The sequence below is a fragment of the Vicia villosa genome, unplaced genomic scaffold (genome assembly GCF_029867415.1).
Source record: "Vicia villosa cultivar HV-30 ecotype Madison, WI unplaced genomic scaffold, Vvil1.0 ctg.003584F_1_1, whole genome shotgun sequence".
NCBI lineage: Eukaryota > Viridiplantae > Streptophyta > Magnoliopsida > Fabales > Fabaceae > Vicia > Vicia villosa.
Genome location: NW_026706245.1, coordinates 1 through 19,855, shown reverse-complemented (window position 1 = coordinate 19,855; position 19,855 = coordinate 1). Strand labels below are relative to the sequence as shown.

The 19,855-nt window shown below is 33.2% G+C and overlaps 2 protein-coding genes across 2 annotated transcripts; both read left to right on the top strand.

The window, feature by feature from the left end:
* Window positions 1–5,590: 5,590 nt before the first annotated feature.
* On the top strand, window positions 5,591–6,226 carry LOC131641216 (NAC domain-containing protein 96-like). Its single transcript, XM_058911517.1, has 3 exons — window positions 5,591–5,748; window positions 5,830–6,007; window positions 6,092–6,226. The coding sequence occupies exons 1-3, from the start codon at window positions 5,591–5,593 to the stop codon at window positions 6,224–6,226; spliced, it is 471 nt and encodes a 156-aa protein (XP_058767500.1).
* An 11,305-nt stretch (window positions 6,227–17,531) lies between these two features.
* Window positions 17,532–18,368, top strand: LOC131641215 (uncharacterized). Its single transcript, XM_058911516.1, has one exon. The coding sequence runs from the start codon at window positions 17,532–17,534 to the stop codon at window positions 18,366–18,368; it is 837 nt and encodes a 278-aa protein (XP_058767499.1).
* Window positions 18,369–19,855: the final 1,487 nt, after the last annotated feature.

Genomic DNA, 19,855 nt, shown 5'->3' with positions numbered 1-19,855 from the left:
GCGTCCTACGATATCTCAAAGCCTCCCCAGCTCAAGGCATCATGTTCCCTACAAAATCAAACCTTCAACTCAAAACTTTCTCAGATTCAGACTGGGCCACATGCCCTGAAACACGCAAGTCGTGACAGGATACTACATCTACTTGAGAGATTCTTTTATCTCCTGGAAGTCCAAGAAACAAGCCACTGTATCACGCAGCTCCACTGAAGCAGAATACCGCTCCATGGCCTCTACTGTCTGTGAACTACAATGACTCACCAACCTCCTGACCGAACTTCATGTCCCATTCGCCAGCCCTGCACTTCTGTATTGTGACAATGCATCAGCCATACACATAGCCAATAATGTTTGATTTAACTGAATTGAATATATATAAATTATAGCATATTATTATATCACAGAATAACCAAGAATAAATAGAACGGTGTACCTGGTAGAATTTGAGAGAGTGTCGTCTATCAAAGTGATATGAAAGGCTTACTACCCTCATTGTCGTTTATGTTTTCCACCGTGTCTTAATCGTTTAATGGGGAAATGCTTAAATAGCTAAACGGTTGAGGGCAGTGACCTCTCGCTAGGCTTAACTGAATGGTTCAACCCATCACGGTTCATTCAGGCACAAAGCCCAATCAAACAATTCATCAATAACTAGTGTTTAATAACAATTGACCATAATATAATTAATAATTAATTATTTCAATTAATATTTGATTAATTAAAATAATTAATCTAACAATCTCCTACTTGGATGACAATAATTAATTTTAAAAATATCGATTCTAATATTAGAGTATCAATAATGGTCAAAATACTAATCAATCCAAAGAGAAGTAAATTTCAACGCTGTAGAAATTGTATTTGATAGGGAAGACAAATCATACAACTTAAAATTCACAACTTATATCAACAACGATGAATTTAGAGTAACATATTTAAGTTAAGAGTAATATGTTATAAAGAATGGCCCAAGCATATGAAAATTCTATTAACAAACTCCCACTAACCCAAAATATCATAAGACTTACTCATGTGTATAAGTCTTCGGTAGTGATTATACTAATGAGTTTTAAATTATGGGTCACAGAATATCCACATAGGTATACGAATAGTAATTACATATAGGCATATCCTATTACAAGAGTAATTACATTTAACCATAAGTACCTTCATAACACAAGATTATACTCGATAGGAGTATTGATGTTTACGTGTACTTTAATATTATGACCTGACAAGAGTGGACTATTGAAGATAGAATAACACAATATTATTACATGCTAAAGAATTTTTGTGTCTTTTCAATATCGACCCAAACATTATGTTTTGATGTTTCCTGAGATTAAAAGAATAATATATATCTCAGTATAATAGAATAAGACTTCGTAGAATTATTGTACATTTTGATGTCTTTTTAGAATATGTCATATTTTATAATGTATAGAAGAATATATGACAATATGAGAATAATAATCTATTTCTTTTGGATTGAAGAATATATGACAATATGAGAATAATAATCTATTTCTTTTGGATTATATTATTTTGTGTACACATGCACTCCCACCGATCCAATATAAAACAATGGATAGACATTTATCAGAGTCCACTAGTATTAAATACTCTGATTATTCATTGGGATACTAATTTTATTTTTAGTGCAAAACTACACATATAAGTGATTGTATAATATATCATCATTAGAATTTAACAAACTCAACCACATATTTTGCACATAAACAAAATATATCATTATAGATATAATTTCACATGAAACATTATGATACCATCTTTTGAGTGACATCAAATCCCTATAATTTTAAATATAGGATTATATACAACATCTTAATAATTCACTCAAAACTCAAATGCTATAATTATAATCACACACATTTGAGAAACATGTTAAACGCAGCGGAAAAATATGAGACTTAATTTTAACTATTATTGAAGATAAAACACAAATAGTCATAAATTTTTATTATTAACATAAGACTATAATATTCTCAATATAAGTCTCCATAAAATAATATTATATAAATAATACTTGTTTTTCATTTCTATACAATTGACATGCTAAATTCTCCCACTTGATAGAGGGTAATAGTTGGATTATGAAATCAAAATTCAAAAAATATCTAGACAATATCCAACTATTTTCTCTATCACACAATGATCATGTCATGTAACGTCACACCGATAGGGTATGTCCATCCCTTGCATAATACATAGAGAATTGAAGTCCATCTTAATAAAAAATAATTTAAAATAAATGAGTGGATTTCATAAAGTATTACATGTCTTTAAAATAATTTCTTATTTATCAAATAATAATTTCAACAATATTAAATAAGAAATATAACAATGTACAAATATTACGTCACGAAAAAAATCCTAATATCGATAAGGTACTCGAATCATAATTTACGTAATCATAGATCACAAGTACATTGAACCAACATAAATTATATTAATAATAACACACCGGTAGAGTTTAATTGTTATCAATATAATATCTATTATAATTAAAATAAATTTAATTATTTCATTACCCAAAATGTGTACAATTGAATACATAATAAGTGAGTTACAAAAATAAAAATTAATTATATTTTACTCAAAGTAGGAAAATTTGTATAATTGTATCCATGATAGATGAGATTACAATTCTACAAATTAATGGCGATTACATAATTTTCCAAAATAAAACTCTCAAAATAATAAGATTTTAATATACTCAGAAAATTAGATTTTTATTTATTTATTTGAGTATATAACAGGAAAGTAATTTATGACAAATTATAGAGTTATAATTTCAGAATATTATGAAAATAATAATTTTATATAAATGCACATTTAAAAAATTTCAAAAGGAGTATATAATACTAAAAAAAAAATCTCCTTATAAGCAAATATATAATATGTCATAAGATATTTAAATATGTCATAATATATTTAAAATAATAATCGAATTATGACTAACCTCAAAAGATCGTGTCATTTATCATGTCATTCATCCTTACAAATAGATTCGGTGAATTTTGATGAATTTAAAATTTATAATATCCATCTCAAACGATCCAATTATCAACATAAACCATTCTACCAAAACAATCTCTAATAATAATAAAAATTGATAGAATACAAGAATAACATAATTTTAATATTTATTATCAATTGCTCAAAATTATTTTTTATATTTTACTAGCGAGCATGTATACAATAATAAGACAATATCAAATTTAAATAATTTAATAATAATAATAAATATTATAAATTTAAAAATATAATATTCCATGTTAAAATCATCGAAATTAAACCAAAAGGCTAATCCTTATCATCTCTGCCAATTTCCGTTCTTATGAGTTGAAGAGTATATTTTATTTACGTTGATTCTATTGATGACAATTAGAGTAACAATTATTTATCAATCCAAGCCTTTTAAATAGGCGAGACAGTAGTATAAATACCTTGATTTTAAATATTAAATTTACTATAATGTAGAAACTTCAATAAATTTCTAAATTTGTTTGGCCAATATATTGAAATATTAATTCTAAAATTGCTCTTTTAGGAAACTCACACTAACAACAATAATGTTATGTCAACATAAATATGAGGCACAAATTTTTGTTTTCTCAATGAATAAAAGTTGAGATTCATTCGTTTGTAGAATTTTTGTTGTAAAATTTACATTCATATACACGCTAATGCATCAAATTCTTTTAATCTTATTGACTATCATATTAGGTTATGGATTTGCAGCCCCCAATGTAAAATAAACCTATCGCCAAAATAGTAAACACATATAGCATTTTATTTAATCGACAAAATAATAATAATAATAATAATAATAATAATAATAATAATAATAATAATAATAATAATAATAATAGTAGTAATAATAATAATAATTATTATTATTATTATTATTATTATTATTATTATTATTATTATTATTATTATTATTATTATTATTATTATTATTATTATGATTATTATTATTATTATTATTATTATTATTATTATTATTATTATTATTATTATTATTATTATTGATGAGATCACATGTATCCACTAATCCATTATAATCTCAAACAAAATAACAGCAATTTAAAATTGAGATCAAAAGCATACATTTCATATAAAGTTAAAAAGAATTAGCTAATTATCGATATAGTATTAAATGAGTTGATATTTCCCTAAGATGCCTCAAATCATTATAACAAATTCTGAGCAATAAAATAAACATACGATGAACGATGTAAATAATAGCATTTGACAACACCAACATTGTGATCGAAAAACAGTCCTAAAATATATCTCAATCGGCTATGATACCAATTGTTGGATCTGGTAGAATTTGAGAGAGTTCCGTCTATCAAGTGATATGAAAGACTTACTACCCGCATTGCCATTTAGGTTTTCCACCGTGTCTTAATCGTTTAACGGGGCAATGCTTAAATAACTAAACGGTTGAAGGCAGTGACCTCTTATTAGGCTTAACTGAATGGTCCAACGCATCACGGTCCATTCAAGCACAAAGCCCAATCAAACAATTCATCAATAATTAATTTTTAATAACAATTGACCATAATATAATTAGTAATTAATTATTTCAATTCATATTTAATTAATTAAAATAATTAATCTAACAAATAATTTATCCTTCCACGAAAGAACCAAACACATTGACTTTGACTGTCATTTTGTACGTACGTAGCTTCTACAACACTTGTTTTGTCTCTTGCATGTACCTTCAAGACAACAACTAGCCAATGTTCTTACAAAACCTTTAGATGTGCAACCTTTTACTGATAATATTTTTAAGCTAGGATTATATTCCATATACCCCAAATTTAAGAAGGAGTATTAGATTATATTATATATTTTGTATTTTAGTCTATTGGACTTTATGTAGAAGATTGGACTTCTACCTCTTTATATAGCCCACTTAGGTTATGATGTAATTTTTAACTTTCATTTCTCAATAATTCAAATTGATGATTGCCGCCAACATGGTAACATCATCTTCTTCATTCATTCACATCACTGTAATATCAGACAAAACCTAAATCAATTACTATAATAATAGTATTGTCCATATTTAGATATATTACGATACCTCAAAGAGGAAATAATTTTTTCTTTTGACTCTTAAAATTGAATCTGGTATTCTTTGACAATTCAATAAGAAAAATGTTAGCAAGATTCATGAATATGAATTAAAATAATAGTAATTTTCACATTAAGATGAATTATGATACCTCCAAAAGGAATTATTTTTTATTTTGATTCTCAAAATGAAAATTGGTATTTTAGGACATTTCAAAAAGGAAAATGTTAGCAAGATTCATGAATTCAATTTCCCAAAAAAGGAAAAAGTTTTTTTCTTCTTTATACTCACAAAAATTAACAACTTATAACTTTGACCATTAAAAATTGAAATAGATAATATATAATACTTTTATAATGTTGCGCAACCATATGCGTCCCTGTGATTGTCAAACCCATTTATATATTTTCACCTTACTCCTTAAACCATAATCTCTCATAACCAATCTCTCTAAAATTTCCTCTCGATTTATTTGCAATGGCTGCTTTTCTTCCACCTGGTGTTGTTTTCATTCCTAATGATGAGATTCTTATTGGCTATTACCTTGCCAACAAAAATAATGAAGAGCTCCATATTTTCAATGGCTCACACATGATTAAAGAGATGAACCTATATGACACTGATCCCTTCGAATTGTCTCCAGCGTCATCCTATTCAATCTACAATGATAGGCACTGGCACTGATATTGTTTCACTGCAAAAATTGACGAGGATAGAAGACATTGCACGACCGGATTTTGGAAGAAGAAAGGAAATGTTCGTAACATTACTAATGCAGATAACGTAGTTTTAGGAACTAAAACTCTCTTTGTTTTCTATCTTGGAAAATCCCCAAATGATTCAGAAAGAACTAATTGGACTATGTATGAATATGCTTTGGCAAACAATCCGCAGGTATGATATTTGGGAAAACTAACTATTTTCTTTGTTTTGTAATTTTTGTTAACTTTTAACGAATTTCAATTAATTATTTTGCAGGCTCGTTTTGTTCTTTGTAGAGTATTTGATTGCCCAATAGAGATGGAAGTGGATGATGAGTTTGGGCCTATATCTGATGTTGATGAGACTGACTGTGATGAAAGTGATAATGAACTTGAGAAATTCCACTTATGAATGGATTCAGAAAGAGACATTGGCATATTGTAATTTAATAAAGCATGGATTTGAGTTTGTTTTTACGTGATTCTTTTCATGTTTTATGGATTTTGAGTTATAATAAATTTTGTGATCTCTATTGTATATTTACTTTTTTTAAGTATTTGTAATTTACTTTTCATGTTATTGCTTGTTTATTATTATATTTTAATTGTTGCAAATTATTGTTTGTTATTTTCTACTTTTATTTTACTTTGGGGTCTAAAATCTTTGCAATTTGACGCGGTGGGATATCATAAATATTAAAGTTATAAGAGTTTACAATCTTACAATAGGAGTTTAACCACTTTCATGCATTAACAACAATCTTCGACATAAAATCGTAGAAGCAAAACGACTCGCCCTTAAAGATGATCGTGTTACGCTTCAACCAAATCTCCAAGCCGCCGCTAACCGAATGACCTCAACGATCGACCTTTTAGATAAACTCTTCACCTTTTCCCAATGAGCAAAGAAACTTTCGAATTCCACCAAGGTTAACTCATTTATCGAACAAATCTACTCGAACACTTTCCTCCAAATTCTCGACGCCGTTGAGCAAAGACCCAAGAGTAGATGTTGTAAAGATTCCTCCTCCGACAAACACAACACACAAGATAAATCTCTACTTTCCGTCAAAATATCCCTCTTTAACAATTGATGATGTTTCTTAAAATTTATTCCTTTGTTATTATCTTTGTTCTTGTTTGTTTATTTAATTCTATCTTTTTTTTCTCCGAGTCTTAAACTCATTTCCTTTGATTTCTTAGCATGATCCTCTTCACCTTTAGAATAGATCAAAATATCATCGATGAACACAACCACAAACTTATCCAGATACTCATAAAAATTCTATTCATATACTCCATAAACACACCAGGTCCATTGGTGACACCAAAAGGCATAATAGAATACTCATAATGTTCATACCCCGTTCTAAACGCAATTTTCTGAATATCCTCCGCCTTCACACTTATCTGATGATACCCAGATCTCAAATCTATCTTACTGAACACACGTGCACCCACTAACTGAACCATCAAATCATCAATCCTCAAAATATATAACCTGATGGAATATATATTTTTTTTGTGTAAGCAAGATATATTGAAAGGGAGAACTAAGGGTTCTCCAACCCGATTACACAAGAGAACGGGATAACCCGCACAAAAAAGAGAAAATTACAACCAAATAACCTATTCCTTATAATGAGTAAAAGGACTGTGGGAGATTCATTAGTTTAGATCAGGAAACCTCTAAGTCTAGTATTTCATCCCATGTTATTTAGACGAAGTTTCTAGTGTGTTGATGTCATTTTAGTAGATTGTGATGTAATTTGAATTTGTTGTAGTCACAAAATTTTAACTAGTTATTTCAAACTTCTATGTATCTAATGTATCAAGTGCCAAATTTCTAATACCACGAGTTATTATACTAGGCGTGCAACTTGGGTTTATGCAATGTGTAGAATGGTAACAGGAGACAAAGTTACTTGTACTAAAAAATTTTGAAGTAGAAAATAGAAATACATGTCATGCATAGATTGGTAGCACAAAATAGAAATACATGCATTTCACTGATCGGCAGCACAAACATAATCACTTAGATATGTAGCGATAAGTAGAATTACACATATTGGTAGAACAAAGTCAATAAGTAGGATTATCCATTTAAAATTGCCACCTACCTCATTGAAAGCAGGTAGAAGCTTTACGCGAAACAGTTCTTCTACTCTTAAAAAATAAACTCACCCTAAAAATTTAAATCTTTAAATTTTTATCTTAATTTGTTTCTATTTCAATGGCCACATTGCCTCCAAAATGAATTGCTTTTGTGTGGCAAGCTTCTTGTTTGCTATTTCATAGTAAAAAAAAACAATGAAGATATTTAGATTTACAATTAGTACATAATAAAAAAATGAGTCAGTAAGAGTGTGACTCTTTTGAATTTACTCCAACGTCATCTTATACCTAAGTCTTTTTTTAACTATATTTCGGTAATATTATTTTCTTTAATTTTTTGTGTTACATTTGCAATAATATGAAGGAAAAAAAATTTAAATAACCATGTTTTTAAAAAAAATTACAGAAAAAGCCAAGTTTTCAGATTATTTACTAAAGTGTCTAGGTTTGGGATACCGGAAAGGTAAATGCGCCAATTGAAATGACGCATTAGTGGACTACTAGCCAAACCATTTGGCGCAAACACAAAAAATTTAGGGCATAAAAATCGAGTCAAACCATTTGGCGCTTAAGGGCATGGTACAACACATAGGCGCTATTTCATTTGACTCCTATGTGTTGGGGTATTTTTTTTTTAAAAAAAATTCCTTTTTGTGTTTTTTTCGCGCAAAGTTTTTGATTCCGGTCTTTTATTTTCGTAAGAACGTCCGATAAATTGATTTCGTAAAATTCTTATTAACCCTAAATAATGTTTGCGTTGTCGATTTCGGTTTTTTAATAAAGCACACTTTATTGATGAAAGACTAAAGAAAGGTTACAAGAGGTGGTAAACGAAATTGATACATTGTCGTAAACATAAATTACAAAGTAGATTAAACTTGCGACGAGGTCGAGCCACGACTAGGACATCTTTTTTATTGTGCCCCACCTGACGACAAATGCTGCATTTTCTTTCCATTTTGTCGTGGACGTCCATTTTGGTTCTAATCCGCGTACTATTGGGGCGACCCTTTTTCTTTCTCCGCATTGCATCATCATGCCAAACTACCTCCCCATCATACTCAGGCCAGTAATCCTCCTTGGCTACCATTGGAAATGCAACACTGTAAATTCGGAGCAATGTCTGAGCCTTGTAAATTGGAGACAGTAGTGATATTGTGTCACGGTGCGCAAATGCACATGCCGCTATGACATGTGAGCAAGGCATACGGAAAGCTTGAAAATTTCCACAGTCGCACCAATGGTCGTCTAGCAGAACCCGATATTGTTGTCTTGGCAAACCCTCATTGTGGTCAATTGTTTCGCAAACACTGAAGGTGCGGTTGAATCGATCGAAAGTAGTTACTTGATGAGTGTTTGCTTTTGCCGATTGCTCTTGCATAAATTTCATGCAACTATCACTAAACAATTGACCCGATTATCTAACATCACTCCACTTCTTGCCTCTCGTTGAGAATAGCGAAGCCATCCTAGAGTAGGTTGCCTCCACTAGTGCAGTGATAGGAAGGTTACAAATGCTTTTGAAAACTCTATTCATGGATTCTACCAGATTTGTCGTCATGTGGCCCTATCGCACACCTTTGTCATAAGCCCTTGTCCATTTCTCCCTAGAAAGGTTATCTGTCCAAGTTCCCTCATCTGGATTTGTCAATACAATCTCACTCCGATAATGCTGGGATGTTGGTTGGGTTAATGCATAACCAGCATTGCCAGGGCCTTCATGAGTTGCCTATCCTTGATCTCCTGCATGAAGTTTTAGGCAATGTGGCGAATACAGTACACATGAGTTGATGGTGGGTCATGCCATCTGTTTGCTGGATTGTTATAAGCACTCTCAATGGAAGCGTGCCTATCAGAGATCAAATAGAGGTCAGGCTGAGGAGCAACATGTTCTCGGAGATTTCTTAGAAAGAAACTCTAAGCCGCGACAGTTTCACCTTCAACTATTGAGAATGCCATTGGAAATATATTGTTGTTTTCGTCCTGTGCAACCGCCATAAGCATGGTTCCCTTGTATTTGTCGTATAACCATGTTCCATCTATTTGAATTATGGGTTTACAATATGCAAACCCTCGTACGCAAGGTTTGAATGCCCAAAAAAGTCGATAGAATATTCAGTTTCCTTGGACAGGGGTTCCATCCGGGGCATGCGCGGGTAGTGTCTCTAGAATAGAAGCAGTGTCAGGTGCGTAAGTTTGTAGCGTAGTAAGGTAGCGGGTAAGATTTTTGTATGACTCCTCCCAATTGCCGTAGACTACTTCAATTGCCTTTCTCTTTGCAACCCACGCCTTTATGCAAGATGGAGTATAGTTGTAGGCTGTAACGATATGCGAGATAATATTTTTGACCTTCAAAGACGGATCAGAGCTTATGAGAGGCAAGATCTCCTGATAGATAAGATCGCCACTGAGCTTCGTATGATTCTGTGAAGTATTAGGGTTGACACATGTGTGTTGTTGCGTAATCGACCCTATGACCCAGACATTACTTCTCTTCCTATAAGAAGCCAACAATATGAAGCCACACTCTGGATTTTTACAAGTGATTACATACAGTTCCAGGTTTGAACGATCTACTTCAAAATCAACGTTGTGCGCCATGTGCCATTTTTTAATTGTCTAAGACATGCCTCCTTAGAAGGAAACTTGTCTCCTTCCTTTAACTCATCGTCACTTTGGATGTACGGGGTGAAGAAGATATCGGATGATGGTTCATCACCTTGTAAGTTCAAGTTACTCATATGTGTTGGAGGTGCGTACACATGAGCTGGAGGCACCGACATGTGTTGTTCGTATACAGATTCCTCGTTGACCATGTAGTCAAATTCAGTTTCTAGATCTTCTTCTTCCTCGTCTATGACATCAACCTCTTCTTACTCGTTGATGGGTGGGTCAATAACTTGCGACTGAACAATATCAGGTTCTTGTGTCTCAACCTGTATAGTAACGTACAACTCGATGGTTTCAAAGCCAGAATATTCGTGGTTAAAAAACATATTCTGGAGGTCTTCGTTATTTGCAATCTCCATCTCATAAAACTTGACGGTGCTGTTGTTATTGAAAGAAGGATACTTGTAGACAATGTTTGCAATAGGACCCATTGCAATCTTAGCCTGAAATCGCTGATGGGAGGATGTAAAAGTGGCTTTTTTGCTTAACAAAAAGGGTACAATTTCTGTGTTTCTCATCAGAAAACCGGCTGTTTCAGATATGTAAGTCTCACCGTTTATATGGGCATTTACCAAGTATTGGGGAGATGAAGCCATTGTTTTCGGTTAGTGTTTGGGTTTGGGTGTTGTAATATCAGGTGATAATAGGCAATATTGTTTGTGTGTGTTGTAATGTTTAGAAATATTGGTTGCCTTAAATAGGATAAGATAATGCTCTATTGCGCACTGTTTATCAACATGCTTACAGCCTTGCATTGTGTAATTCAAAGTCAGTCAATAGATTCCAACATGACGAGACTAGACAGACGCACGCTGATCTATGTTTGTCTCAGGATGATGTGACTATACAGACGCACACTGATCTATGTCTGTCTAAAGATTCCAAATTGATTGTAAAAGACAAACGCACAATGATAAATGTCTGTTAGCTTACTTAATGTTTGCAACAACCACAACAAACAAAACAACCACATTAATTTTAATTAAATGATCCAAGGTCTGATAACACCATAACAACGTTTGCATATACTTGGAAAACACTACAACAACTGGTAGAACACGAAATTACATTACAACAATAAAATAACACAAAACAAGAGGATTTTCAAGTATGATGTGTCCTACCACGTCATACACAATACACAATTTAAACTACTCAAGTTTTACTGCTAGAACAAGTGGATTTTCAACACCTCAATTAACTTCTCCACTTTGTGTCCAAAACATTAGATCCACATTCACATCATCTTTAACACGATCCCAATAATACATGTAGGTGCCTTTTGGGTTATTATCCGTCAATGTAATGTATGGACAATGATAATCTATTTATTTAACTTTCCTCGTTGGACCATCCAGTTGACGAAACCCGGTGTTGATGGCTCTAACAATTCTGTTGAAATCCCAATGCGGGTTCAGACAAACCCTCATGTGAGTACCTTCCTCAAAAAACACTACAGCCCAAACTGAATCCATTTATAACTATTGGAAGTAAGAACAAAAGATTTGATATACTTCAACCTCCACACACACACACCTCTATTTATAGAAGAGCCTACCACTTCTACCAATTATTTTTTAGCGGGAAAATATTGTACAATATTTTATTTTTGGCGGGAAATATTGTTGTTAATTATTAATAACTTATATATTTATTGACGACATTGTAACGATAAAATATCAATTCACTAAAATATGCGTTGAGCATTTGATGAACAGTTAAGAAATTATAGAAATCAAAGAAACTGCGACATCTAAGATATTACAATGGTTAAAACAATGTCTTCTCTGTCCTCCATCATCCGAGTGCATTGGATGTCGTCCTCCATAGTCGTGAGATGAAACCGTCCGCACAGTACATGAGTTGGTACCGTACCGTTACCACCCCTAATTTATTTGTGGCCGATCCGTTCTACTTGGTAGACCCCCGCGTTCACAACTATATCCTACAAAAACAACAACAGCAACAAGAACATCAACAACAACAACAACAAGATCAAGAAGAATATCAGTACACCCAGCAACAACAAAATCTGTTCCAGACTCCGTCCCGTTCCAACCGCAACTACCGCCAACAAAGTCTCTTCCAAACACAGTCCCAACCAAACAATGAAGCTGATAGCCAACACCAGTTCGCTAGCCCATACCAGACCCATTCACACAAACTCGCCAAATATTATATACTATGGGCCTTTATAATATAGACTTAACACGTTCTTATAGAAAAATCCTATAAGATGAAAAAAGTTTCAAAAACTAATTTAAATAGAAATATATTAAAAAATTAATTTAAAATAGGAAAATTATATACGATGGAAAGTTATTTCAAAAAATTAATTTAGGATAGGAAATTATATAAGAGAGGAAAATTAAATTAAAATGGAAAAATCAAATAAGATGAAAAAATATAAAAACATTAAATTTCGTTACAAAATTACATAAGGTAGAAAATTTATTTTCAAATTTTAACGTTAAAGTAATAATATCTCTAAATTGTTTCCTTTCTGGCACCTTCTTTTGCTGGTATTTATATTCATTCTGCTCTCTTTAGTTTTAGCCAATTTCAAATCATTTCTGTTGTCTCTAGTCCAAGCCAGTACGAGGAAGAAAATCACAAAGGAAGGTGCTTGTATCTACATTGGTTATGGTGAGCAACATTTTATTTTGCACCTATATTTTGTTCTGATCTTAGTAGTTTCAATTTGTTTGATTTTAAAAAATATATATATTAAATATTAAGATCATTAATATGTTTATTTTTATTACATGCATGCTTACTGATCATGTCGCAGGAATTGTAGACTGAAATGAACAATTATTAATTGGAGTATTTAGGTTTACTCTGATCAGGGAGCTTACCATCTTCCACAATAGTTCATAATATCTCTAACATTGTCTCTAGCTTGTTAATGGCTGCTTTTCTTCCACCTGGTGTTGTTTTCACTCCTAATGATGAGATTCTTATTGGCTATTACCCTGCCAACAAAAATAACGAAGACCTCCATATTTTCAATGGCTCTCACATGATTAAAGAGATGAACCTATATGACTCTGATCCCTCCGAATTGTCTCCCGCGTCATCCTATTCAATCTACAATGGTAGGCACTGGCACTGGTATTGTTTTACTACAAATATTAACGAGGAAAGAAGATATTGCAAGACCGAATTTTGGAAGAAGAAAGGAAATGTTCGTAATATTACTAATGCAGATAACGTAGTTTTAGGAACTAAAACCCTCTTTGTTTGTATCTTGGAAAATCCCGAAATGATTCAGAAAGAACTAATTGGACTATGTATGAATATGCTTTGGCAGAAAATCCGCAGGTATGATATTTGGGAAAACTAACACCTTTCTTTGTTTTGTAACTTTTGTTAACTTCTAGCGAATTTCGATTAATTATTTTGCAGGCTCGTTTTGTTATTTGTAGAGTATTTGATTGCCCAATAGAGATGGAAGTGGATAATGAGTTTGGGCCTATATCTGATGTTGATGAAACTGATATATTGTGATGAAAGTGATAATGAGCTTAGAAATTCGACGTATGAATTAATGCATTCAAAGAGAGATATGTTGTAGTTGAATAAAAGAATGACTTTCTGGTTTGTTTTTACGCGATTCTTATAATGTTTTGTGGATTTTAAGTAATAATAAATTTGTCAATTATCACACAGTTTTGTTGCACTATTATGTTGTGATCTCTATTTTGTATTTTATTTTATTTTTTGCAAATTTGTTTTTTTACTTAGTTTTTCTTATTTATTTTTATATTTTGATTGTTGCAACTTATTTCTTTGTACTTTCTACACTTATTTTACTTAGGGATCTAAATTTTTACTTTGGGATCTAAAATTTATGAGTTGTCTATCAGTAATAATGAATAGATACTACATGAATATCTAAAAGAATTTGCCAAGTTTCAAGGCCCTCTTGGTATATAACCATGAGAGAGAAAGTAGCGGTCTCTTTCCCTTCTCTCTAGTTTTTTGGTTTCTTTTTCTGTTGTGCTATGGAGTGGCAATGTTCTGGTAGGAAGTTCTTCAGAGGTTTAACTCCTAAATGGGACAGCTTCCCATTTGGAGGGAGACAATCGAATTCCGGAGAAAAGCTCACCTCATTTTATTTTTCGTCTTTTCCGGATAGATGTAAGGCAATCGATATGTTCAAGCTTTTTGGTTGTGTGGGGGAGGTGGTAGAGGTGGTGATACCTCCTAGACGGAATAAGTTTGGGAGACGGTTCGGTTTTGCTAGATTCAAGTGGTAGATGAGAGAATGGTTGCAGTGAGGCTTGACAACATTTTAATAAATGGGGTTAAAATACATGCTAATCAACCTAGGTTTCAAAGAAATGGGAGGAAAGAGAGTTTTGTTGTGGAACAGAAGCAGGTGGAGGGCCTTGAGGAAGTTATTCCCGGTGTCGCAAATAGTTGGGTGGTGAAGTCTAAGTCTTTTGCGGATGTTGTGCAGGGTGGTAGCAAGAAGGAAGAACCAACAACGAAGGAAGTCTTTTTCGAATATTCTTCTGGCGCGGAGCTAAAGAGTATATGGAAGAAGGCTTACGTCGGAGAAGTCTTGTTCCCTGGTGAATCTTATAACATTCACACACACCTAGAAATTGAAGGTTTCTTTTCGGTTAAGGTTTTTTCGATGGGAGCAAATATGTGTCTACTAGAGGAGATGGAGGAAGGGTTTATTAAAGAGTTGATAGAGGAAGGGAAATGGTGGTGGCAACAGTGGTTCAAAACTATTAAACCTTGGCAGGAAAAAGATATTGATGAGGCAAGGGTTTTGTGGATCAGAGTTTATGGGGTTCCTTGCCATGCTTGGAGCAATGATTTTTTTGTTTCCTTAGCAAACAGATTGGGTTTGTTCATTTGTTTGGATGAAAATACTATGTCTGGGAGTAACATGGACATTGCTCGGTTCATGATTAGGGTCGATTCAAGGTTCAATTTGTCTGAGACTCTGAAGGTTGTAATAGATGGTGTTCCTTTCACTCTAAATCTGCGGGAAGATTCGTATGGTCCTTTAAGGATTAACACTCAGAAGGTGCCTGACCAGGTAATGGAGTCATCATCTTCGTCGGGTTTCGAGGGATCTATAAATGATGAGATTAGGGAAGATGGAGAAGTTAATTGGGAAGCTTCTCTTGGCTCAAAGGTGGGATCGGAGGACTCCATTGGTGATGAAGAGGAAGCTCTGAAGCAGATAGAGGAGGCGGCGGTTGTCAAGATTATGGCTACTAGAGTCTTTTCAGATTTATCAGAAAGTTCTGACAACTTTATGAGGGGAGAACCAAAAGCAAAAGAGACTGAAGAGACCTTTGATAGTGCTGTTCAAGCCTGTTTGGAAGATAAAAAGAAGAAATTGGTTTGTGACCAGAAGTTATTGGTAGTATCTTCTGAACATACTTTATCTGAGGTAGAGGAGATAGGTGGTGATGAGTCGGTTCAGAAAGTGGATGAAACTGCAAAGACGAATTCTAATTCTTCAGTGCGTGATTTTGGGGAACGAAGAGGCAGACGGTACTAGGGTTCCACGTGAACCTTTTTTATTTAACAATAAAAGCTATTGTTTGGGTGGGCCAAGTGGTAAAGACCCGGGTAGGCCCAACAAGGTTTTTAAAAAGAAGGTGAAAATGGTTTTAAATGTGGGCCATTCTCAAGAAGTTTTAATTAATAATAAACGTGGTTTAAAGAGCAGATATCCCTCTTCTCTTTCAGCGGCTTCGCCCTCCCCAGTGGGTGTATTGGATCCTAATAAATTTAATGAAGGTTTACAACCTGATAATTCTGATATTATTAGGTGTAATACAAGACTTCTAGATAATTTTGGCTCTACAGGTGAAAGTAGATTGGAAAAAGCTTTAAATAAAATTGGTGTGGTGACAGGAGGGGTTACCAAGGATGGTAAGAAAAAATCAGGTAGTACTCAGGCAGAGGTTATAAAAAAGATGGAAGGCAAGAAGGCGCAATTAAATTGTTTTAAATGATAATTGGGAGTTTTAACATTAGGGGAGGAGGTAGTAGTATCAAAAGGAAGCGGATAAGGAGTATTATCAACAAAGGAAGGGCAGATTTTTTTCTTATTCAAGAAACTAAATTGGAGGAGATTTCAGTCTCATTGGCTAGAAGTTTCTGGGGAAATGACAACTTTGGTTACTCTTTCTCAGCCTCTGTTGGATCGGCTGGCGGTTTACTTACTCTTTGGCGAAATATGGAAGTGGAAGTATTGGCTAGTTTTCGTGGTGATGGTTACCTTGGTTCGAAAGTGACTTGGAAAGGAGGTATTTGTTACATAGTTAACGTTTATTATCCTTGTTCTTTGGTGTTAAAGAGATTGTTGTGGTCTAGACTATTAGTGTTGAAAAACACTTTTAATGATGGAGAGTGGATTTTTGGTGGTGATTTTAATGCGGTGAAGAATCGGAGCGAAAGAGTGGGGCGTTCTTTGAGGAGTGGTAACGGTGAGTGGAGGTTATTCTCGGACTTCATTGATGATAGTGGCTTAATAGATGTTTCTTGTAGAGGAAAGAGATATAGTTGGTATAGTGGGGATGGCAAATCCAAGAGTAGGATTGATAGATTTCTAGTCTCGGATAACACTATTCAATCGTGGGGAATTGTTGGTCAATTAATAGGAAATAGGGATGTTTCCGACCATTGTCCGATTTGGTTGTTAAGCGACAAGGAAGATTGGGGGTCCTAAGCCTTTTACATTTAACAATGAGTGGTTTTTCGATAAAAACTTCTTATCTTTTGTGGAGGAGGAATGGAAGGGGTTGGACGTTATTGGAAGAGGAGACTATGTTTTGAAGGAGAAGCTTCGTTTAATCAAAGATAGGTTGAGATGGTAGAATATTAATATCTTTGGGAAGGTGGATTTGGAGGTGGAGGAGGGAGTTAGATTTCTAAATGATTCGGATGATAGGGAGATGTGGGATATGGAGGTTCACCTTAATAAAATAAAGGCTTTTAGGAGGATTTGGCTTAACTTAAAGGTTAAGGAGAATATGTTGATTCAAAAGTCTAGGCTTAAGTGGTTAAATGATGGAGATTCCAATAGTATAATTTTTCATCGAGTTATGAAGGAAAGAAGGAGTAAGAACTATATTGGCTCTTTGAACACTTCGATTGGTATGGTGACCTCGGTTGGAGACGTGAAGGAAGCGGTTAGAGGGCATTTTGATCTTAAATTTAAGGAGGAGTGCACCGATAGACCTCTAGTGGATGACGTTTTTGTGAAATCATTGAGTTTGGAAGATAGTTTATCTTTAGAGGTTCCTTTTACGATGGAGGAGATTAAAGAGGCGGTGTGGAGTTGTGACGGTTCTAAAAGTATGGGCCCGGATGGTATTTCTCTTCTTTTTTTCAAGAAGTGTTGGTCTTTTGTTAAAGAAGACGTGGTTTCTTGTTTTAATGCTTTTTATTCCGAAACCGTCTTTTCTAAGGCTATTATCTCCTCTTTTCTAACGCTTGTCCCTAAAAAAGACAATCCGTTAGACCTTGATGATTATCGCCTGATTTGTTTGGTGGGAAGCATCTACAAGATGCTTTCTAAACTTTTGGCTAGCCGTATCAAGAGGGTTCTCTCTTCTATCATATCTAATTCTCAAAGTGCGTTTGTTCCGGGGAGACAAATGCTAGATGGGGTGATTGTGGCTAACGAAATTGTTGATTTTGCTAGTAAGGAAGGAAAAAGTGTCTTCTTTTTAAGGTTGATTTCGAAAAAGCTTATGACAAAGTGTGTTGAGATTTTCTTAGGTACATGATGAGAAGGATGGGTTTTGGGAAGTTATGGATGAGGTGGATGGAGTTGCTAATTTTTTCAAGTAAGATGTCGGTGTTAGTTAATGGTAGTCCTGTAAACTCGGTTTTTGCGCGAACTGACTCCTTGCTCTTTTTTTTTTATTTTTTTTTATTTTTGCAAGAGTCGCCACCCGACTTTTATTTTATCCAAAAAAGGAAAGGCATAAAAGAACAGGAAAGACCTTTTGACAGATTTTGGGTTCGGGGGGTTGGTTATACAAAGGGAAGGTTTTAAGCACCCTTTGTATCCATGGTTATCCATGGGCTCTTAATTGCTTAGCTCACTTTTTTAAATGCTTTGTTGATTTGAAAATAGAAGAAGTGAAGATGGACAATAGGTCACATAGGTCTCTGAAGAGTTTCACCGGGAATAATGCCCTTCAAATACCAGATGAAAGTTTTGAAAATAGATGAGAAGTTTTGAAAATACGTTGCTTGAAAATGGAAGTGTTTGAGCAAGCAATTAGGAGTTACTTACTCTTAATTTATAAGATCTTTCCTGTACGTTAGCAAAATAGACAAATAGAAAATAGCAGAAACATAAATAATATGTCCAAATGGACAAAGAGAAAATAACAGAAACATAAATAATACGTCCAATTGGACAAAGAAAAAATATCATAAACATAAATAATACGTCCAAATGGACAAAGAGAAAATAACAGAAGCATAAATAATATGTCCAAATGGACAAAGAAAAAATAGCATAAACATAAATAATATGTCCAAATGGACAAAGAAAAAATAGCAGAAATATAAATAATATGTCCAAATGGACAAAGAAAAAATAGCAGAAATATAAATAATATGTCCAAATGGACAAAGAAAAAATAGCAGAAATATAAATAATATGTCCAAATGGACAAAGAAAAAAATAACAGAAATATAAATAATATGTCCAAGTGGACAAAGAAAAAAATAACAGAAATATAAATAATATGTCCAAGTGGACAAAGAAAAAATAACAAAAATATAAATAATATGTCCAAGTGGACAAAGAAAAAATAACAGAAATATAAATAATATGTCCAAATGGACAAAGAAAAAAAATAACAGAAATATAAATAATAAATAATAAAATAAAGCATAAAGCAAGAAATATAAAGAACAATATAATAAAATGCGGAATTTAAAGTCAATTGTTAGTATGTTAGCACGTGAATCATCTTGAAGCTAGTCAAGTATATTCACGATGTTAGTGAAGATCGATGGTGAGTGAATGATGATCTCGGATTTAAAATTAATGAAAATTTATCAGAAGCTTGATAGAATCATAGCGACTACACGATAAATTTCCAAAAGTCTTAAAACAACTGCATACAATCTCTGCCATATTTGATCTTTTATTCTGATTCGGGACAAAGGAAAAAGATAAGAAACAATATCAAATAATATACAAAAATAAATATAAAACAAATTAAACTTAATTCATTCTTTTTTGTGATTTTTC

Excerpts from the sequence above, each read along its gene's own strand:
- LOC131641216 (XM_058911517.1), top strand. The coding sequence starts at position 5,591 with ATGGCTGCTTTTCTTCCACCTGGTGTTGTTTTCATTCCTAATGATGAG. Across the intron at positions 5,749-5,829 it reads GACACTGATCCCTTCGAATT|AAGACATTGCACGACCGGAT; the intron begins GTCTCCAGCGTC and ends TGACGAGGATAG. Across the intron at positions 6,008-6,091 it reads CTTTGGCAAACAATCCGCAG|GCTCGTTTTGTTCTTTGTAG; the intron begins GTATGATATTTG and ends ATTATTTTGCAG.
- LOC131641215 (XM_058911516.1), top strand. The coding sequence starts at position 17,532 with ATGTGGGATATGGAGGTTCACCTTAATAAAATAAAGGCTTTTAGGAGG.